The 17,578-nt window shown below is 43.6% G+C and overlaps 1 protein-coding gene across 1 annotated transcript; it reads left to right on the top strand.

The window, feature by feature from the left end:
• The first annotated feature begins 10,628 nt into the window (after positions 1–10,628).
• On the top strand, positions 10,629–11,654 carry LOC120038973 (melanocortin receptor 5-like). Its single transcript, XM_038984500.1, has one exon. The coding sequence runs from the start codon at positions 10,629–10,631 to the stop codon at positions 11,652–11,654; it is 1,026 nt and encodes a 341-aa protein (XP_038840428.1).
• The last annotated feature ends 5,924 nt before the right edge of the window (positions 11,655–17,578 follow it).

The following is a 17,578-nucleotide window of genomic DNA, read 5'->3' as shown; positions in this document are numbered from 1 at the left end:
AGTGTAGGCCAGGGTAGTGTAGATTAACTACAGACAGCCAGGTCTCTTAGTGTAGGCCAGGGTAGTGTAGATTAAATACAGACAGCCAGGTCTCTTAGTGTAGGCCAGGGTAGTGTAGATTAACTACAGACAGCCAGGTCTCTTAGTGCAGGCCAGGGTAGTGTAGATGAACTACAGACAGCCAGGTCTCTTAGTGTAGGCCAGGGTAGTGTAGATGAACTACAGACAGCCAGGTCTCTTAGTGTAGGCCAGGGTAGTGTAGATTAAATACAGACAGCCAGGTCTCTTAGTGTAGGCCAGGGTAGTGTAGATTAAATACAGACAGCCAGGTCTCTTAGTGCAGGCCAGGGTAGTGTAGATTAAATACAGACAGCCAGGTCTCTTAGTGTAGGCCAGGGTAGTGTAGATTAACTACAGACAGCCATGTCTCTTAGTGCAGGCCAGGGTAGTGTAGACAGACAGCCAGGTCTCTTAGTGCAGGCCAGGGTAGTGTAGATGAACTACAGACAGCCAGGTCTCTTAGTGTAGGCCAGGGTAGTGTAGATTAACTACAGACAGCCAGGTCTCTTAGTGTAGGCCAGGGTAGTGTAGATTAACTACAGACAGCCAGGTCTCTTAGTGGAGGCCAGGGTAGTGTAGACAGACAGCCAGGTCTCTTAGTGTAGGCCAGGGTAGTGTAGATTAACTACAGACAGCCAGGTCTCTTAGTGTAGGCCAGGGTAGTGTAGATTAACTACAGACAGCCAGGTCTCTTAGTGGAGGCCAGGGTAGTGTAGATGAACTACAGACAGCCAGGTCTCTTAGTGCAGGCCAGGGTAGTGTAGATGAACTACAGACAGCCAGGTCTCTTAGTGTAGGCCAGGGTAGTGTAGATTAAATACAGACAGCCAGGTCTCTTAGTGTAGGCCAGGGTAGTGTAGATTAAATACAGACAGCCAGGTCTCTTAGTGCAGGCCAGGGTAGTGTAGATGAACTACAGACAGCCAGGTCTCTTAGTGTAGGCCAGGGTAGTGTAGATTAACTACAGACAGCCAGGTCTCTTAGTGCAGGCCAGGGTAGTGTAGACAGACAGCCAGGTCTCTTAGTGTAGGCCAGGGTAGTGTAGATTAACTACAGACAGCCAGGTCTCTTATTGTAGGCCAGGGTAGTGTAGATTAACTACAGACAGCCAGGTCTCTTAGTGCAGGCCAGGGTAGTGTAGACAGACAGCCAGGTCTCTTAGTGTAGGCCAGGGTAGTGTAGATGAACTACAGTCAGCCAGGTCTCTTAGTGGAGGCCAGGGTAGTGTAGATGAACTACAGACAGCCAGGTCTCTTAGTGTAGGCCAGGGTAGTGTAGATTAACTACAGACAGCCAGGTCTCTTAGTGTAGGCCAGGGTAGTGTAGATGAACTACAGACAGCCAGGTCTCTTAGTGTAGGCCAGGGTAGTGTAGATTAAATACAGACAGCCAGGTCTCTTAGTGCAGGCCAGGGTAGTGTAGATTAAATACAGACAGCCAGGTCTCTTAGTGCAGGCCAGGGTAGTGTAGATGAACTACAGACAGCCAGGTCTCTTAGTGCAGGCCAGGGTAGTGTAGATGAACTACAGACAGCCAGGTCTCTTAGTGTAGGCCAGGGTAGTGTAGATGAACTACAGACAGCCAGGTCTCTTAGTGTAGGCCAGGGTAGTGTAGATGAACTACAGACAGCCAGGTCTCTTAGTGTAGGCCAGGGTAGTGTAGATTAACTACAGACAGCCAGGTCTCTTAGTGCAGGCCAGGGTAGTGTAGATGAACTACAGACAGCCAGGTCTCTTAGTGTAGGCCAGGGTAGTGTAGATGAACTACAGACAGCCAGGTCTCTTAGTGTAGGCCAGAGTAGTGTAGACAGACAGCCAGGTCTCTTAGTGCAGGCCAGGGTAGTGTAGATGAACTACAGACAGCCAGGTCTCTTAGTGTAGGCCAGGGTAGTGTAGATGAACTACAGACAGCCAGGTCTCTTAGTGGAGGCCAGGGTAGTGTAGATGAACTACAGACAGCCAGGTCTCTTAGTGTAGGCCAGGGTAGTGTAGATTAAATACAGACAGCCAGGTCTCTTAGTGCAGGCCAGGGTAGTGTAGATTAACTACAGACAGCCAGGTCTCTTAGTGTAGGCCAGGGTAGTGTAGATGAACTACAGACAGCCAGGTCTCTTAGTGCAGGCCAGGGTAGTGTAGATTAAATACAGACAGCCAGGTCTCTTAGTGCAGGCCAGGGTAGTGTAGATTAACTACAGACAGCCAAGTCTCTTAGTGTAGGCCAGGGTAGTGTAGATGAACTACAGACAGCCAGGTCTCTTAGTGCAGGCCAGGGTAGTGTAGATTAACTACAGACAGCCAGGTCTCTTAGTGCAGGCCAGGGTAGTGTAGATGAACTACAGACAGCCAGGTCTCTTAGTGTAGGCCAGGGTAGTGTAGATTAACTACAGACAGCCAGGTCTCTTAGTGTAGGCCAGGGTAGTGTAGACAGACAGCCAGGTCTCTTAGTGTAGGCCAGGGTAGTGTAGATTAACTACAGACAGCCAGGTCTCTTAGTGTAGGCCAGGGTAGTGTAGATTAAATACAGACAGCCAGGTCTCTTAGTGTAGGCCAGGGTAGTGTAGATTAACTACAGACAGCCAGGTCTCTTAGTGTAGGCCAGTATATTGTAGATTAACTACAGACAGCCAGGTCTCTTAGTGTAGGCCAGGGTAGTGTAGATTAACTACAGACAGCCAGGTCTCTTAGTGTAGGCCAGGGTAGTGTAGATTAACTACAGACAGCCAGGTCTCTTAGTGTAGGCCAGGGTAGTGTAGATTAACTACAGACAGCCAGGTCTCTTAGTGTAGGCCAGGGTAGTGTAGATGAACTACAGACTTCGATTTAGAGCTGGCAGGCAGAAATTAGAACGATTAAGGGCTGAACGGTAGATACTAGAGAGATGTAAGGCTGAACGGTAGATACTAGAGAGATGTAAGGCTGAACGGGAGATACTAGAGAGATGTAAGGCTGAACGGGAGATACTAATGAGATGTAAGGCTGAACGGGAGATACTAGAGAGATGTAAGGCTGAACGGGAGATACTAGAGAGATGCAAGGCTGAACGGGAGATACTAGAGAGATGTAAGGCTGAACGGTAGATACTAGAGAGATGTAAGGCTGAACGGGAGATACTAGAGAGATGCAAGGCTGAACGGGAGATACTAGAGAGATGCAAGGCTGAACGGTAGATACTAGAGAGATGCAAGGCTGAACGGGAGATACTAGAGAGATGCAAGGCTGAACGGGAGATACTAGAGAGATGCAAGGCTGAACGGGAGATACTAGAGAGATGCAAGGCTGAACGGGAGATACTAGAGAGATGTAAGGCTGAACGGGAGATACTAATGAGATGTAAGGCTGAACGGGAGATGCTAGAGAGATGCAAGGCTGAACGGGAGATACTAGAGAGATGCAAGGCTGAACGGGAGATACTAGAGAGATGTAAGGCTGAACGGGAGATACTAATGAGATGTAAGGCTGAACGGGAGATGCTAGAGAGATGTAAGGCTGACAGGGTTATATTTGAGATATTTAGTGCTGACATGGAGATTTTAGAGATTTTAGGGCTGACAAGGAGACATTAGAGAGATATAGGGCTGAACGGGAGATATTTGAGATTTAAGGCTGACAGGGTGATAATAGAGAGATTGATGGCTGACAGGAAGATATAAGAGAGATTTAGGCCTGTAAGGGGAGATATTAGAGAGATGTAGAGCTGACAGGGAGATATTAGAGAGATGTAGAGCTGACAGGGAGATATTAGAGAGATGTAGAGCTGACAGGGAGATATTAGAGAGATGTAGTGCAGATACTGGAGATATTTAGAGATATTTAGGGCTGACATTGAGATTTTAGAGAGTTGAAGGGAGGAAAGGAGAGATATTAGAAAGATTTACATCTGACAGGGAGATATTAGAGAGATGTAGGACTAAGATGGGAGATTTTAGAGAGATTAAGTACTGACATTGGAGATATTTGAGAGATGTAGGGCTAAAAGGGGAGATAGAGACATTAAGTACTGACATTGGAGATATTTAGGGCTTACAGGGAGATATTAGAGAAATGTAGGACTAAGATGGGAGATATTAGAGAGATTAAGTACTGAAAGGGGAGATATTGTAGAGATATAGGGTTGAAAGGGACGATTTTAGAGCAATTAAGGGCTGATATTGGAGATATTTGAGAGATTTAGGGCTGACAGGGATACATTAGAGATAAGTAGGGCTGACAGGGAGTTATTAGAGGGATATAGGGCATACATGGAGATGTTAAAGAGATGTAGGGCTAAAAGGGGAGATATTAGAGAGATTAATGGCTGATATTGGAGATATGAGCGATGTAGGGCTGACAAGGAGATATTAGCGAGATTTAGGTCTGAAATGGGAGGTATTATAGAGATATAAGGCTGAAAGTGGAGATATAAGAGAGATTAAGGGCTGATTTAGGAGATATTAGAGATATTTAGGGCTGACATGGAGATATTAGAGATATTTAGGGCTGACAGGGAGATATTAGAGAGATTTACGGCTGATATTGGCGATATTAGAGAGATGTTGGCTGAAAGGCAGATATTAGAAATATTTGGGGGTGACAGGGAGATATTAGAGATGTAATGCTGAAATGGGATATTTGAGAGATTTATGGCTGACAGGGAGATATTAGAGAGATGTAGGACTATAAGGGGAGATGTTAGAGAGGTAAAGGGCAGATATTGGAGATATGAGAGATTTAGGGCTGACAGGGAGATATTAGAGAGATTGGCTGATATTTGTGATATTAGAGAGATTTAGGGCTGGCGGTGAGATTTTAGGGTGATTTAAGTCTAAAATGGGAGATTGTAGAGAGATGTAGGGCTGAAAGGGGAGATATTCGAGAGATTTAGGGCTGACAGGGAGATTTTAGAGATATTTTGAGCTGACAGGGAGATATTAGAGAGATTCAGGGCTGACAGTGAGATATTAGAGAGATAACGGGCAGAAAGGGGAGATATTAGAGAGATTTAGGTTTTCAGTGAGATATTAGAGAGATAGATGGCTGACAGGGAGATATTAGAGATGTAGGACTAAAAGGTGAGATCTTAGAGAGGTAAAGGGCAGATATTGGAGATTGTTGAGAGATTTAAGGCTGACATGTAGATATTAGAGAGATGAAGGGATGAAAGGGGAGGTTTTAGAGAGATTTAGGGCTGAAATGTGTGATAGAGAGATTTAGGGCTGATAGGGGGATATATCACAATGGAATGATCCACCAGTTGTGGCAGACCAGGGGGTTGGTTCAAAACGTTTACACAGATCAGACACAGACAGAGTTGGATAGCTCAGTTTCAAAGGTGTTTATTAAAATAATAGTCTAAAAGAAAAGAATAGGTCTCCCCCATGAGACCCTCTAGGATACTGTCTTCTGGGCTCCAGGTCTTGCTGTATCCTGTGGGGATCAAAAACTGAACTCTCTCCTGTTACCTCTGGTACCTTCCCCAACTATACGGGAGTCCTATCCTCCACCTGTCTCTCCCTTGTGTGCTGCCCTTCTGGCAGCTTGATGGGAGTTGTACAGCTGGTGAGCAATCAGCCCTTGATTACTCACCAATCCCCAATCAGCCCCAATTAGTCCTGGCCGGAGAGCCCGTCGAGACCTGGCACGTCCAGCAGATGGAGCCATCTCCTCGTGATATATACTCCGTCTGTCACCAAGCCTCGACGGGTCTCCCCCTGGTGGCTGACCTGCTGTACACCACACAGTATTTAGAAATTCTCTCAGAATAGGAGTGCTGATCTAGAGTCATGTCCACTAGTCTTATCTTATATCTAAACAGCTCAACTGAACCTAAATCAGTACTCATACTCTGAAAATATTACTGATTACGGACCAAGAGAGGAATGGGTAGGGCTGAGCAGCTGGGATCTCTTTAAAAGAAGACATCCTTTGAGGAGTAATGAAGCTTCTAGCTCTCATGTGATGTCCTGGCTTTGTTTGGGAAAAACGAGCACATGTTCAGTCCCTGTCCCATCATGCTCTATTTATCTCCAGGTGTCCAAGAGGAACATGCCGGTTTATTCCTTTCTCAAGTAAACCCTGCAAAACACCTCTCTCTCCTGCTTTGGTCATCCATGTATTCTCTCTCTCCTCCTGCTTTGGTCATCCATGTATTCTCTATCTCTCTCTCCTCCTGCTTTGTTCATCCATGTATTCTCTCTCTCTCTTGCTTTGTTCATCCATGTATTCTCTCTCTCCTCCTGCTTTGTTCATCTATGTATTCTCTCTCTCTCCTCCTGCTTTGTTCATCCATGTATTCTCTCTCTCTCTCCTCCTGCTTTGTTCATCCATGTATTCTCTCTCTCTCTCCTCCTGGTTTATTAATCCATGTATTCTCTCTCTCTCTCCTCCTGGTTTATTAATCCATGTATTCTCTCTCTCTCTCCCCCTGGTTTGTTCATCCATCTATTCTCTCTCTCTCTCCACCTGGTTTGTTCATCCGTGTATTCTCTCTCTCCTCCTGGTTTATTAATCCATGTATTCTCTCTCTCCCTGCCAGTCCTAAAATCATGCCTTAAACTGTTGTCTTACTCTGAGGCGGATTTAGGGACATTAACAATGAATCTGTCCAGGGTGGTGTAGGTTTTTTTCTCTCCATCAAATGCCGTGTGAGGTGAATTTTAAACCCAACCACGAACCTAAAGGTGAACACATTGATGTAGGAAGTCTGTTTCTACCTCAAACAATTTGCTGCTATTTCCTTCCAGTCATTTCCACCAATTGGCTAAATTATGTGGTCTGATTCATCCAGCATCAGAGTGTTTTGTCTGATCGATAGAGAGATAGACATCCCTGGGACAGAAATTACAACCCTCTCCCTGCACACCATTTTATAGTTTGTCTCGCTTATAAAATTCTATATTTCACCTGTCACTGAATGTGTCAATATTTTGACAGTGTACGTGTGGGAAGGCCTATTGACCTCTAGCAGTTGAAAATGTTGTTTAAAGTTAAAGAGGGAGATATAAGACTCCAGCTTCAGTGATTTTTGCAATTCGTTCCAGTCATTGGCAGCAGAGAACTGGAAGGAAAGGCGGCCAAAGGAAGTGTTTGCTTTGGGGATGACCAGTGAAATATACCTGCTGGAGCGCGTGCTACGGGTGGGTGCTGCTATGGTGACCAGTGAGCTGAGATAAGGCGGAGCTTTACCTAACAAAGACTTATAGATGACCTGGAACCAGTGGGTTTGGGACGAATATGAAGCGAGGGCCAGCCAACGAGAGCATACAGGTCGCAGTGGTGGGTGGTATATGGGGCTTTGGTGACAAAACGGATGGCACTGTGATAGACTACATCCAGTTTGCTGAGTAGAGTGTTGGATGCTATTTTGTAAATTACATCGTAGAAGTCAAGGATCAGTAGGATGGTCAGTTTTACGAGGGTATGTTTGGCAGCATGAGTGAAGGATGCTTTGTTGCAAAATAGGAAGCCGATTCTAGATTTGATTTTGGATTGGAGATGCTTAATGTGAGTCTGGAAGGAGAGTTTACAGTCCAACCAGACACCTAGGTATTTGTAGTTGTCCACATATTCTAAGTCAGAACCGTCCAGAGTAGTAATGCTGGATGGGCGGGAGGATGGGAGCAGCAATCGGTTGAAGAGCATGCACTTAGTTTTACTAGCATTTAAGAGCAGTTGGAGGCCACAGAAGGAGTGTTGTATGGCATCGAAGCTCATCTGGAGGTTAGTTAACAGTGCCCAAAGAATGGCCAGACGTATACAGAATGGTGTCGTCTGCGAAGAGGTGGATCAGAGAATCACCAGCAGCAAGAGCGACATCATTGATATATACAGAGAAAAGAGTCGGCCCAAGAATTGAACCCTGTGGCACCCCCACAGAGACAGCCAGAGGACCGGACAACAGGCCCTCCGATTTGACACACTGAACTCTATCTGAGAAGTAGTTGGTGAACCAGCATGGCCAGCAATAGAAAAATGCTTCTTGAAATTATCGATTATCGTAGATTTATCGGTGGTGACAATGTTTCCTATCCTCAGTGCAGTGGACAGCTGGGAGGAGGTTCTCTCATTTTCCATGGACTTTGCAGTGTCCCAAAACTTTTTGGAATTAGTGTTACAGGATGCTAATTTCTGTTTGAAAAGCTAGCCTTTGCTTTCCTAACTGACTATTGGTTCCTGACTTCCCTGAAAAGTGGCATATTGCGGGGGCTATTCGATGCTAATGCAGAACGCCACAGGATGTTTTTTTGCTGGCCAAGGGCAATGAAGTCTGGGTTGGACCAACTATATCTGTTCTTAGTTCAAAATTGTTTGAATGGGGCATGCTTATTTAAGACGGTGAGGAAAGCACTTTTAAAGAGCAACCAGGCATCCTCTACTGACGGGATGAGGTCAATATCCTTCCAGGATACCCGGGTCAGGTCGATTAGAAGGGCCTGCTCGCTGAAGTGTTTTAGGGAGCGTTTGACAGTGATGAGGGATGGTTGTTTGACCGCAGATCCATTACGCACACAGGCAATGAGGCAATGATCGCTGAGATCCTGGTTGAAGACAGGTGTGTTTAGAGGGCATGTTGGCCAGGATGATACCTAAGAGGGTGCCCATTGTTACGGATTTAGGGTTGTACTTGGTAGGTTCCTTGATAATTATTGTGAGATTGAGGGCGTCAAGTTTAGATTGTAGCACGGCCGGGGTGTTAAGCATGTCCCAGTTTAGGTCACCTAATAGTGCAAACTCTGAAGATAAATGTAGGACAATTAATTCACATGTGGTGTCCAGGGCACAGCTGTGGGCTGAAGGGGTCTATAACAAGCGGCAACGTTGAGAGAATTGTTTCTGGAAAGGTGGATTTTTAGAAGTAGAAGCTCGAATTGTTTGGGCACAAACCTGGATAGTATGACAGAACTCTGCTGGCTATCTCTGCAGTAGATTGCAACTCTGCCCTCTTTGGCAGTTCTATCTTTATTGGAAAATGTTATAGTTAGGGACGGAAATTCTCAGGATTTTAGGTGGCCTTTCTAAGCCAGGATTCAGACACTGCTAGGACATCTGAGATGGTGGAGTGTGTTAAAGTAGTGAATAAAACAAACTTAGGGAGGAGGATTCTGATGTTTTAAAACATGAAACCAAGACTTTTATGGTTCCAGAAGTCAAACAAATGAGAGTGCCTGGGGAATGGGAGTGGAGCTAGGGGCTGCAGGGCCTGGGTTAACCACTACATCACCAGAGGAACAGAGGAGGAGTAGGATAAAGGTATGGCTAAAGGCTATAAGAACTGGTCGTCTAGTGATTTGGAACAGAGAGTAAAAGGAGCAGATTTTCTAGGCGTGGAAGAATAGATTCAAGGCATAATGTACAGACAAGGGTATGGTAGGATGTGAATACAGTGGAGGTAAACCTAGGCATTGAGTGTTGATGAGAGGTTTTGTCTTTAGAGTCACCATTTAAGATAGGTGAGGTCACCGCATGTGTGGGGGGTGGAACAAAACGGCTAACCCTAACCCTAACCCTAAGACATATTGAGCAGGGCTGGAGGCTCTACAGTGAAATAAGACAATAGTCACTAACACCAAAACAGCAATAGACAAGGCATATTAACATTAGGGAGAAGCATGTGTAGCCGAGTGATCATAGGGTCCAGTGAGTAGCTAGGTGAGCTGGAGACATGGTGATTCAGATAGCTAGCAGGCCGGGGCTAGCAGGCTAGTAGATGGGCCTTCGGGGGACGTTGCAAAGGAAGAGCCTGTTGAAACCCCCCGGACGGTTACGTCGGCCGACCAGTCGTGATGGATCGGCCGGGCTCCGTGTCGGCAGTAAAAGGAACCAGGCCAATGGGCAAAATAGATATTGTCACCCAAGAATTGGCTGATGGACCTCTTCAGCTACCCGGGATACGGGCCTAGCTCGAGGCTAGCTCCAGGCTGTCTGGTGCTTTCTTCGGGACAGAGACAGTAGCCACTCGGATAGCAGCTAGCTAGCTGCGATGATCCGGTGTAAAGGTTCAGAGCTTGCGGTAGGAATCCGGAGGTGAGGTAGAGAAAAAGCAGTCCAATAAGCTCTGGGTTGAAATCGCGCTGTGCAGACTGGCAGGAATTGACCAGGCTGAGGCTGGTGGATGTCCAAGTTAACGGTGATGACCGCTAGCAGTGGCTAACTGACTACTAGCTAGTAGCTAGTTAGCTGGCTAGCTGCTGATGGGGGTTCCGGTTCTAAAGTGTAAAAAATAGCAGATCCGTACCACATTGGGTAAGGCGGGTTGCAGGAGAGTATGTTCAGTCCGTAGATGGAAATTGAAAAAAATAAAAAATATATATACGAAATATATACGAAGAAAACTATATATACATGGGACGGGACAAGACAAACAGACGTAATTTTTAAATGGTTCATCCAATATGGTGTACAAAGCCAAAACAACAACTAATGTGTCACTGTCCCCAAATTTTCGAGCTCACTGTATAGTATCTATTAAAGTTAATTCCTGTCCCTCATACTAAATCCTCTTCCTCTTAATTCCCCATAGGAACAGGATGCTCCTGACAATGTGCCAGTGAGTTGAAAAGAGAGAGAGCTGAAGGTCAACTCAAAGTTATAAAGATGAACCCTATGGAGGAAATGACGACTATGTCTCTGCCGATGTGGGCTCTGTTCACCAACTCCAGCCAGCTGTACTACAACCCCAACACCACTGTGGCCCCTAATTTCCTCACCAAACCCAAGGCCTGTGAGCAGCTCAACATCGCCATAGAGGTCTTCCTCATCCTGGGTATTATCAGTTTTTTGGAGAACATCCTGGTCATCTGCGCCATCATCAAGAACAAGAACCTCCACTCCCCCATGTACTTCTTTGTGTGTTCCCTGGCTGTGGCCGACATGCTGGTCAGCGTCTCCAACGCCTGGGAGACCATCATCATCTACCTGCTGACCAACCGGCAGCTCATTGTGGACGACCATTTTATTCGTCAGATGGACAACGTCTTTGACTCCATGATCTGTATATCAGTGGTGGCGTCTATGTGTTCTCTCCTGGCCATCGCTGTGGACCGGTATGTGACCATCTTCTATGCTCTGCGTTACCACAGCATCATGACCCATAGAAGGGCCGCTCTCATCATCGGAGCCATCTGGACCTTCTGCACGGGCTGCGGCATCGTCTTTATCATGTACTCCGACACCACCCCTGTTATCATTTGCTTGGTGTCCATGTTCTTCACCATGCTGGTGCTCATGGCCTCGCTGTACAGCCACATGTTCATGCTGGCTCGCTCCCACGTTAAGCGCATCGCGGCTCTGCCAGGGTACAACTCCATCCACCAGAGGGCCAGCATGAAGGGAGCCATCACTCTCACAATCCTCCTGGGCATCTTCATCGTCTGCTGGGCACCCTTCTTCCTCCACCTTATCCTGATGATCTCCTGCCCCAGGAACCTGTATTGTGTGTGCTTCATGTCTCACTTCAACATGTACCTCATCCTCATCATGTGTAACTCTGTGATCGACCCTCTGATCTACGCCTTCAGGAGTCAGGAGATGAGGAATACCTTTAAGGAGATTATCTGTTGCTACAGCCTGAGGAACGTGTTTGAGTGTCTCCCTGTGTGCTATAAACCTGGAGTGGCATAGAACTCTTACCCTTATAGACTCTTTGGCCATGAGTCCTACATGTGCTTTAGTCAGCAGGATTTGGCCATGGGTCCTACATGTGCTTTAGTCAGCAGGATTTGGCCATGGGTCCTACAAGTGGTTTAGTCAGCAGGATTTGGGCCGAGTGCGTTGGAGTAGAAGACTGTCTTATTAAAATGTGTCTTAGACTGCCTCGTACCAATCTGATTAACCTCAACTTGTAGAACCCTTTGTGCCTTAACTTCTTCTGGCTGCAAGCCCGACGTCGGTACACTTATGACAACAGCCAGCTCAAGTGCAGGGCGCGAAATTCAAAATATATTTTTTAGAAATATTTAACTTTCACACATTAACTTCTTTGGGCTGCAAGCCCGAAGCCGGGCACAATATGACAACAGCCACTTCAAGTGCAGGGCGCGAAATTCAAAATATATTTTTTAGAAATATTTAACTTTCACACATTAACAAGTCCAATACAGCATATGAAAGATAAACATCTTGTGAATCCAGCCAACATGTCCGATTTTTAAAATGTTTTACAGCGAAAACACCACATATATTTATGTTAGCTCACCACCAAATACAAAAAAGGACAGACATTTTTCACAGCACAGGTAGCATGCACAAAGCCAACCTAACTAACCAAGAACCAACCAAACTAACCAAGAAACAACTTCATCAGATGACAGTCTTATAACATGTTATACAATAAATCTATGTTTTGTTCGAAAAATGTGCATATTTGAGGTATAAATCAGTTTTACATTGCAGCTACCATCACAGCTACCGTCAGAAATAGCACCGAAGCAGCCAGAGTAATTACAGACACCAACGTCAAATACCTAAATACTCATCATAAAACATTTCTGAAAAATCAATGGTGTACAGCAAATTAAAGACAAACATCTTGTGAATCCAGCCAATATTTCCGATTTTTTAAGTGTTTTACAGCGAAAACACAATATAGCATTATATTAGCTTACCACAATAGCCAGAAACACAAGCCATTCCCCAGCAGCAAAAGTTAGCGATCGTAACAAACCAGCAAAAGATATATAATTTTTGACTAACCTTGATAAGCTTCATCAGATGACAGTCCTATAACATCAGGTTATACATACACTTATGTTTTGTTCGAAGATGTGCATATTTAGAGCTGAAATCAGTGGTTATACATTGTGCTAACGTAGCATCTTTTTCCCACAACGTCCGGATATTTTTCTGACACTCACATATTCTGACCAAATAACTATTCATAAACATTACTAAAAAATACATGTTGTATAGGAAATGATAGATACACTAGTTCTTAATGCAATCGCCGTGTTAGAATTCTAAAAATAACTTCATTACGATATGCAGTTTACGTTATGGCGAGAGCGTGCCCAAAACCTGGCCGCAAACTACTAGTACACATGTACGACAGATATATGAAATAACATCATAAAATGGGTCCTACTTTTGATGATCTTCCATCAGAATGTTATACAAGGGGTCCTTTGTCCAGAACAATCGTTGTTTGGATTTAGAATGTCCTCTTCTCCAGTCAATTAGCACGGAAAGCTAGCAAAGTGGCGCGAAGCTCTCCTTCCTGAACATACGCAGACAAAGCAACACGCCTAACGTCCCGAAAAAATTTCAATAATCTAATAAAACTATATTGAAAAAACATACTTTACGATGATATTGTCACATGTATCAAATAAAATCAAAGCCGGAGATATTAGTCGTCTATAACGACAGCTTTACAGAAGGCAATACCAGGTCCCTTCTCGCGCGTTCCAGGAAACAGGAAATTGGGGTCACGTCATGCAAAGAGCTTTTATTCGACCCCAGATCAAGTTATACACTCCATTTCTTCTCTCACTCCCTGTTGACATCTAGTGGAAGGTGTATGAAGCGCATGTATACTGATATATATGAAGGCCATTTATAGGCAGGCCCTAGAACAGAGCATCGATTTCAGATTTTCCACTGTCAGGAAGTTTGCTGCAAAATGAGTTCTGTTTTACTCACAGATATAATTCAAACGGTTTTAGAAACTAGAGAGTGTTTTCTATCCAATAGTAATAATAATATGCATATTGTACGAGCAAGAATTGAGTATGAGGCCGTTTGAAATGGGCACCTTTATCCAAGTTACTCAATACTGCCCCTGCAGCCATAAGAAGTTAACACTAGAACTGCTAATGCAGTCATTTTGACCCTACGGTGTATATCCGTCCACAGAATCAAAGCAGTCTCATCAGCCTACTCTGGCCTACTTGGAGTAGGCTACACAGTGAGAGCGTGCGTAATTGTACATGCTGAACGGCTTTCAATATCTGGGAAAATATACACATCAGGCAGCAGGTGAGCGAGAGAGTGTCAAAGAATGTGGTGATGAGGCGAAATGTCACGATGGACAACTTCTTCACTGTCATTGGAGAACAAGTTGCTTGTGGTCGGCACAATGAACAAAGTTAGACGTTCGCTCCCTCCCTCTGTGCAAAATAAAGCAACTGCACTGTTGTTATACTCCACAAAGGTGCTGAAGAATGACAAGATGACAGGAACACAATAAAAAGACGACTGTTACGCACTACAACCAAACAAAGGTATGTCAGAGTGTGTCAAGCAAGTAAAAGTTACGAAAATGGTGTCAACTGTTAGGACAAGGGATAACAGCTAAATGACATCCAACTGTTAGGACAAGGGATAACAGCTAAATGACATCCAACTGTTAGGACAAGGGATAACAGCTAAATGACATCCAACTGTTAGGACAAGGGATAACAGCTAAATGACATCCAACTGTTAGGACAAGGGATAACAGCTAAATGGAATCCAACTGTTAGGACAAGGGATAACAGCTAAATGACATCCAACTGTTAGGACAAGGGATAACAGCTAAATGACATCCAACTGTTAGGACAAGGGATAACAGCTAAATGAAATCCAACTGTTAGGACAAGGGATAACAGCTAAATGACATCCAACTGTTAGGACAAGGGATAACAGCTAAATGACATCCAACTGTTAGGACAAGGGATAACAGCTAAATGACATCCAACTGTTAGGACAAGGGATAACAGCTAAATGACATCCAACTGTTAGGACAAGGGATAACAGCTAAATGACATCCAACTGTTAGGACAAGGGATAACAGCTAAATGACATCCAACTGTTAGGACAAGGGATAACAGCTAAATGACATCCAACTGTTAGGACAAGGGATAACAGCTAAATGACATCCAGCTGTTAGGACAAGGGATAACAGCTAAATGACATCCAACTGTTAGGACAAGGGATAACAGCTAAATGACATCCAACTGTTAGGACAAGGGATAACAGCTAAATGACATCCAACTGTTAGGACAAGGGATAACAGCTAAATGACATCCAACTGTTAGGACAAGGGATAACAGCTAAATGACATCCAACTGTTAGGACAAGGGATAACAGCTAAATGACATCCAACTGTTAGGACAAGGGATAACAGCTAAATGACATCCAACTGTTAGGACAAGGGATAACAGCTAAATGACATCCAACTGTTAGGACAAGGGATAACAGCTAAATGACATCCAACTGTTAGGACAAGGGATAACAGCTAAATGACATCCAACTGTTAGGACAAGGGATAACAGCTAAATGACATCCAACTGTTAGGACAAGGGATAACAGCTAAATGACATCCAACTGTTAGGACAAGGGATAACAGCTAAATGACATCCAGCTGTTAGGACAAGGGATAACAGCTAAATGACATCCAACTGTTAGGACAAGGGATAACAGCTAAATGACATCCAACTGTTAGGACAAGGGATAACAGCTAAATGACATCCAACTGTTAGGACAAGGGATAACAGCTAAATGAAATCCAACTGTTAGGACAAGGGATAACAGATAAATGACATCCAACTGTTAGGACAAGGGATAACAGCTAAATGACATCCAACTGTTAGGACAAGGGATAACAGCTAAATGACATCCAACTGTTAGGACAAGGGATAACAGCTAAATGACATCCAACTGTTAGGACAAGGGATAACAGCTAAATGACATCCAACTGTTAGGACAAGGGATAACAGCTAAATGACATCCAACTGTTAGGACAAGGGATAACAGCTAAATGACATCCAACTGTTAGGACAAGGGATAACAGCTAAATGACATCCAACTGTTAGGACAAGGGATAACAGCTAAATGACATCCAACTGTTAGGACAAGGGATAACAGCTAAATGACATCCAACTGTTAGGACAAGGGATAACAGCTAAATGACATCCAACTGTTAGGACAAGGGATAACAGCTAAATGACATCCAACTGTTAGGACAAGGGATAACAGCTAAATGACATCCAACTGTTAGGACAAGGGATAACAGCTAAATGACATCCAACTGTTAGGACAAGGGATAACAGCTAAATGACATCCAACTGTTAGGACAAGGGATAACAGCTAAATGAAATCCAACTGATGCCATTGAGTGAAGATGCACACAAGCACGAGCTGACAATAATTGACTGTTTTTATCTGCTGTCATATCTACACTTACATTCATTACAATGCCTTTATTGCTTTTGTGCTGAGTTTCACTATTTATCAAGGTGTTATAATGATGTTGAGGCTGCTGATGTTTTCATCATTTGGCATCTTGGTATTTTGGGGTAGTTATATAAATAAGCATGTTACCATGTTCCAACACATGCTTTCTGTTTCATAGTTGTAACAAAGGCACTCCACTAATAAAATTGATTGAACACGATTTATATATATTTTTTGTCATATGTCCTCCAGTAAAAAAATGAATGAAAAAACTCTTCTTTTAAAAAATAAATAAAATAAAAATAGGGTAATACCTTAAGTGTCCATTTATTAACATGTAACTAAAAAGTAATACATGTGTTTATAACATTGAAGTGTCCATTCACTAATATGCAACTAAATAGTGTGTTTATAACAGAGTAGTGTACATTCATTAACATGTAACTAAACAGTAATACGTGTTTATAACAGAGTAGTGTACATTCATTAATAAGTGTGTTTATAACAGAGTAGTGTACATTCATTAATATGTAACTAAACAGTAATAAGTGTTTATAACAGAGTAGTGTACATTCATTAATATGTAACTAAATAGTGTGTTTATAACAGAGTAGTGTACATTAGTTAATGACTCCAACATAAGCGTATGTAAACTTCTGACTTCAACTGTACACAGAAATATAATTTAAAAAAACAGTACACAACACTTCCTATGCATCATGTAAATACTCTAAAACCGGTTAATCTCTTTGTCTAATTGCCTTAATCTGTATTGATTTGATAAACACAGGATAGGTGTAGTATTTCATCAAATCAGAGACTTAATTTCAACCAGTAGAGAATGTGAAAAGTTCATTATCCAGGTGTTATAAATACATAATACATGCATTCTAATTATCATAACTGTAATATTATATTATAAATACAAGTTCAATCTTTACTTCAATGCACATCTGTTGTGCATTATAAAAACAGAGGAAGAAAGAGGTGGGGAGACAAAGGGAAAGTGGTAAGAACAGAGGAGCAGGGAGGGCAGCATATGATTAATGAACTACAGTGCTATCCTAATATTCTCTCAGTTCATCACAGTTACATAATAGTGCCTCAAGTGGTGTTTCCGAACCAGCCTTAGGCTCCCAGTCAGCCCGAAGGTTATGTTAAGAGCGGGTGAGGTGGTGATGACGGGACTGGGGGTTTGGCATCCTCTCTCACATCAAAACATACCTGCAGACGAGAGACAGATGGAGAGAGAGAGAGAGCATGTGTTTTTTTTTTATTCTAACACTGTCAGTCATCATAATCATCAGGAGGTGAAATGCAAAACTAACCTTGGATCATTAACTCTAGGATTACTGCATCTCTACCTGTATTTCAATGTAAAGCATCTCTTTAAT

This window comes from Salvelinus namaycush, unplaced genomic scaffold (assembly GCF_016432855.1).
Source record: "Salvelinus namaycush isolate Seneca unplaced genomic scaffold, SaNama_1.0 Scaffold245, whole genome shotgun sequence".
In the NCBI taxonomy this organism is placed as follows: domain Eukaryota; kingdom Metazoa; phylum Chordata; class Actinopteri; order Salmoniformes; family Salmonidae; genus Salvelinus; species Salvelinus namaycush.
Note: the sequence above shows the minus strand (reverse complement) of the source record. Positions and strands in the feature narration are given on the sequence as shown.

Coding starts and splice junctions, on each gene's coding strand:
- LOC120038973 (XM_038984500.1), top strand. CDS start 10,629: ATGAACCCTATGGAGGAAATGACGACTATGTCTCTGCCGATGTGGGCT.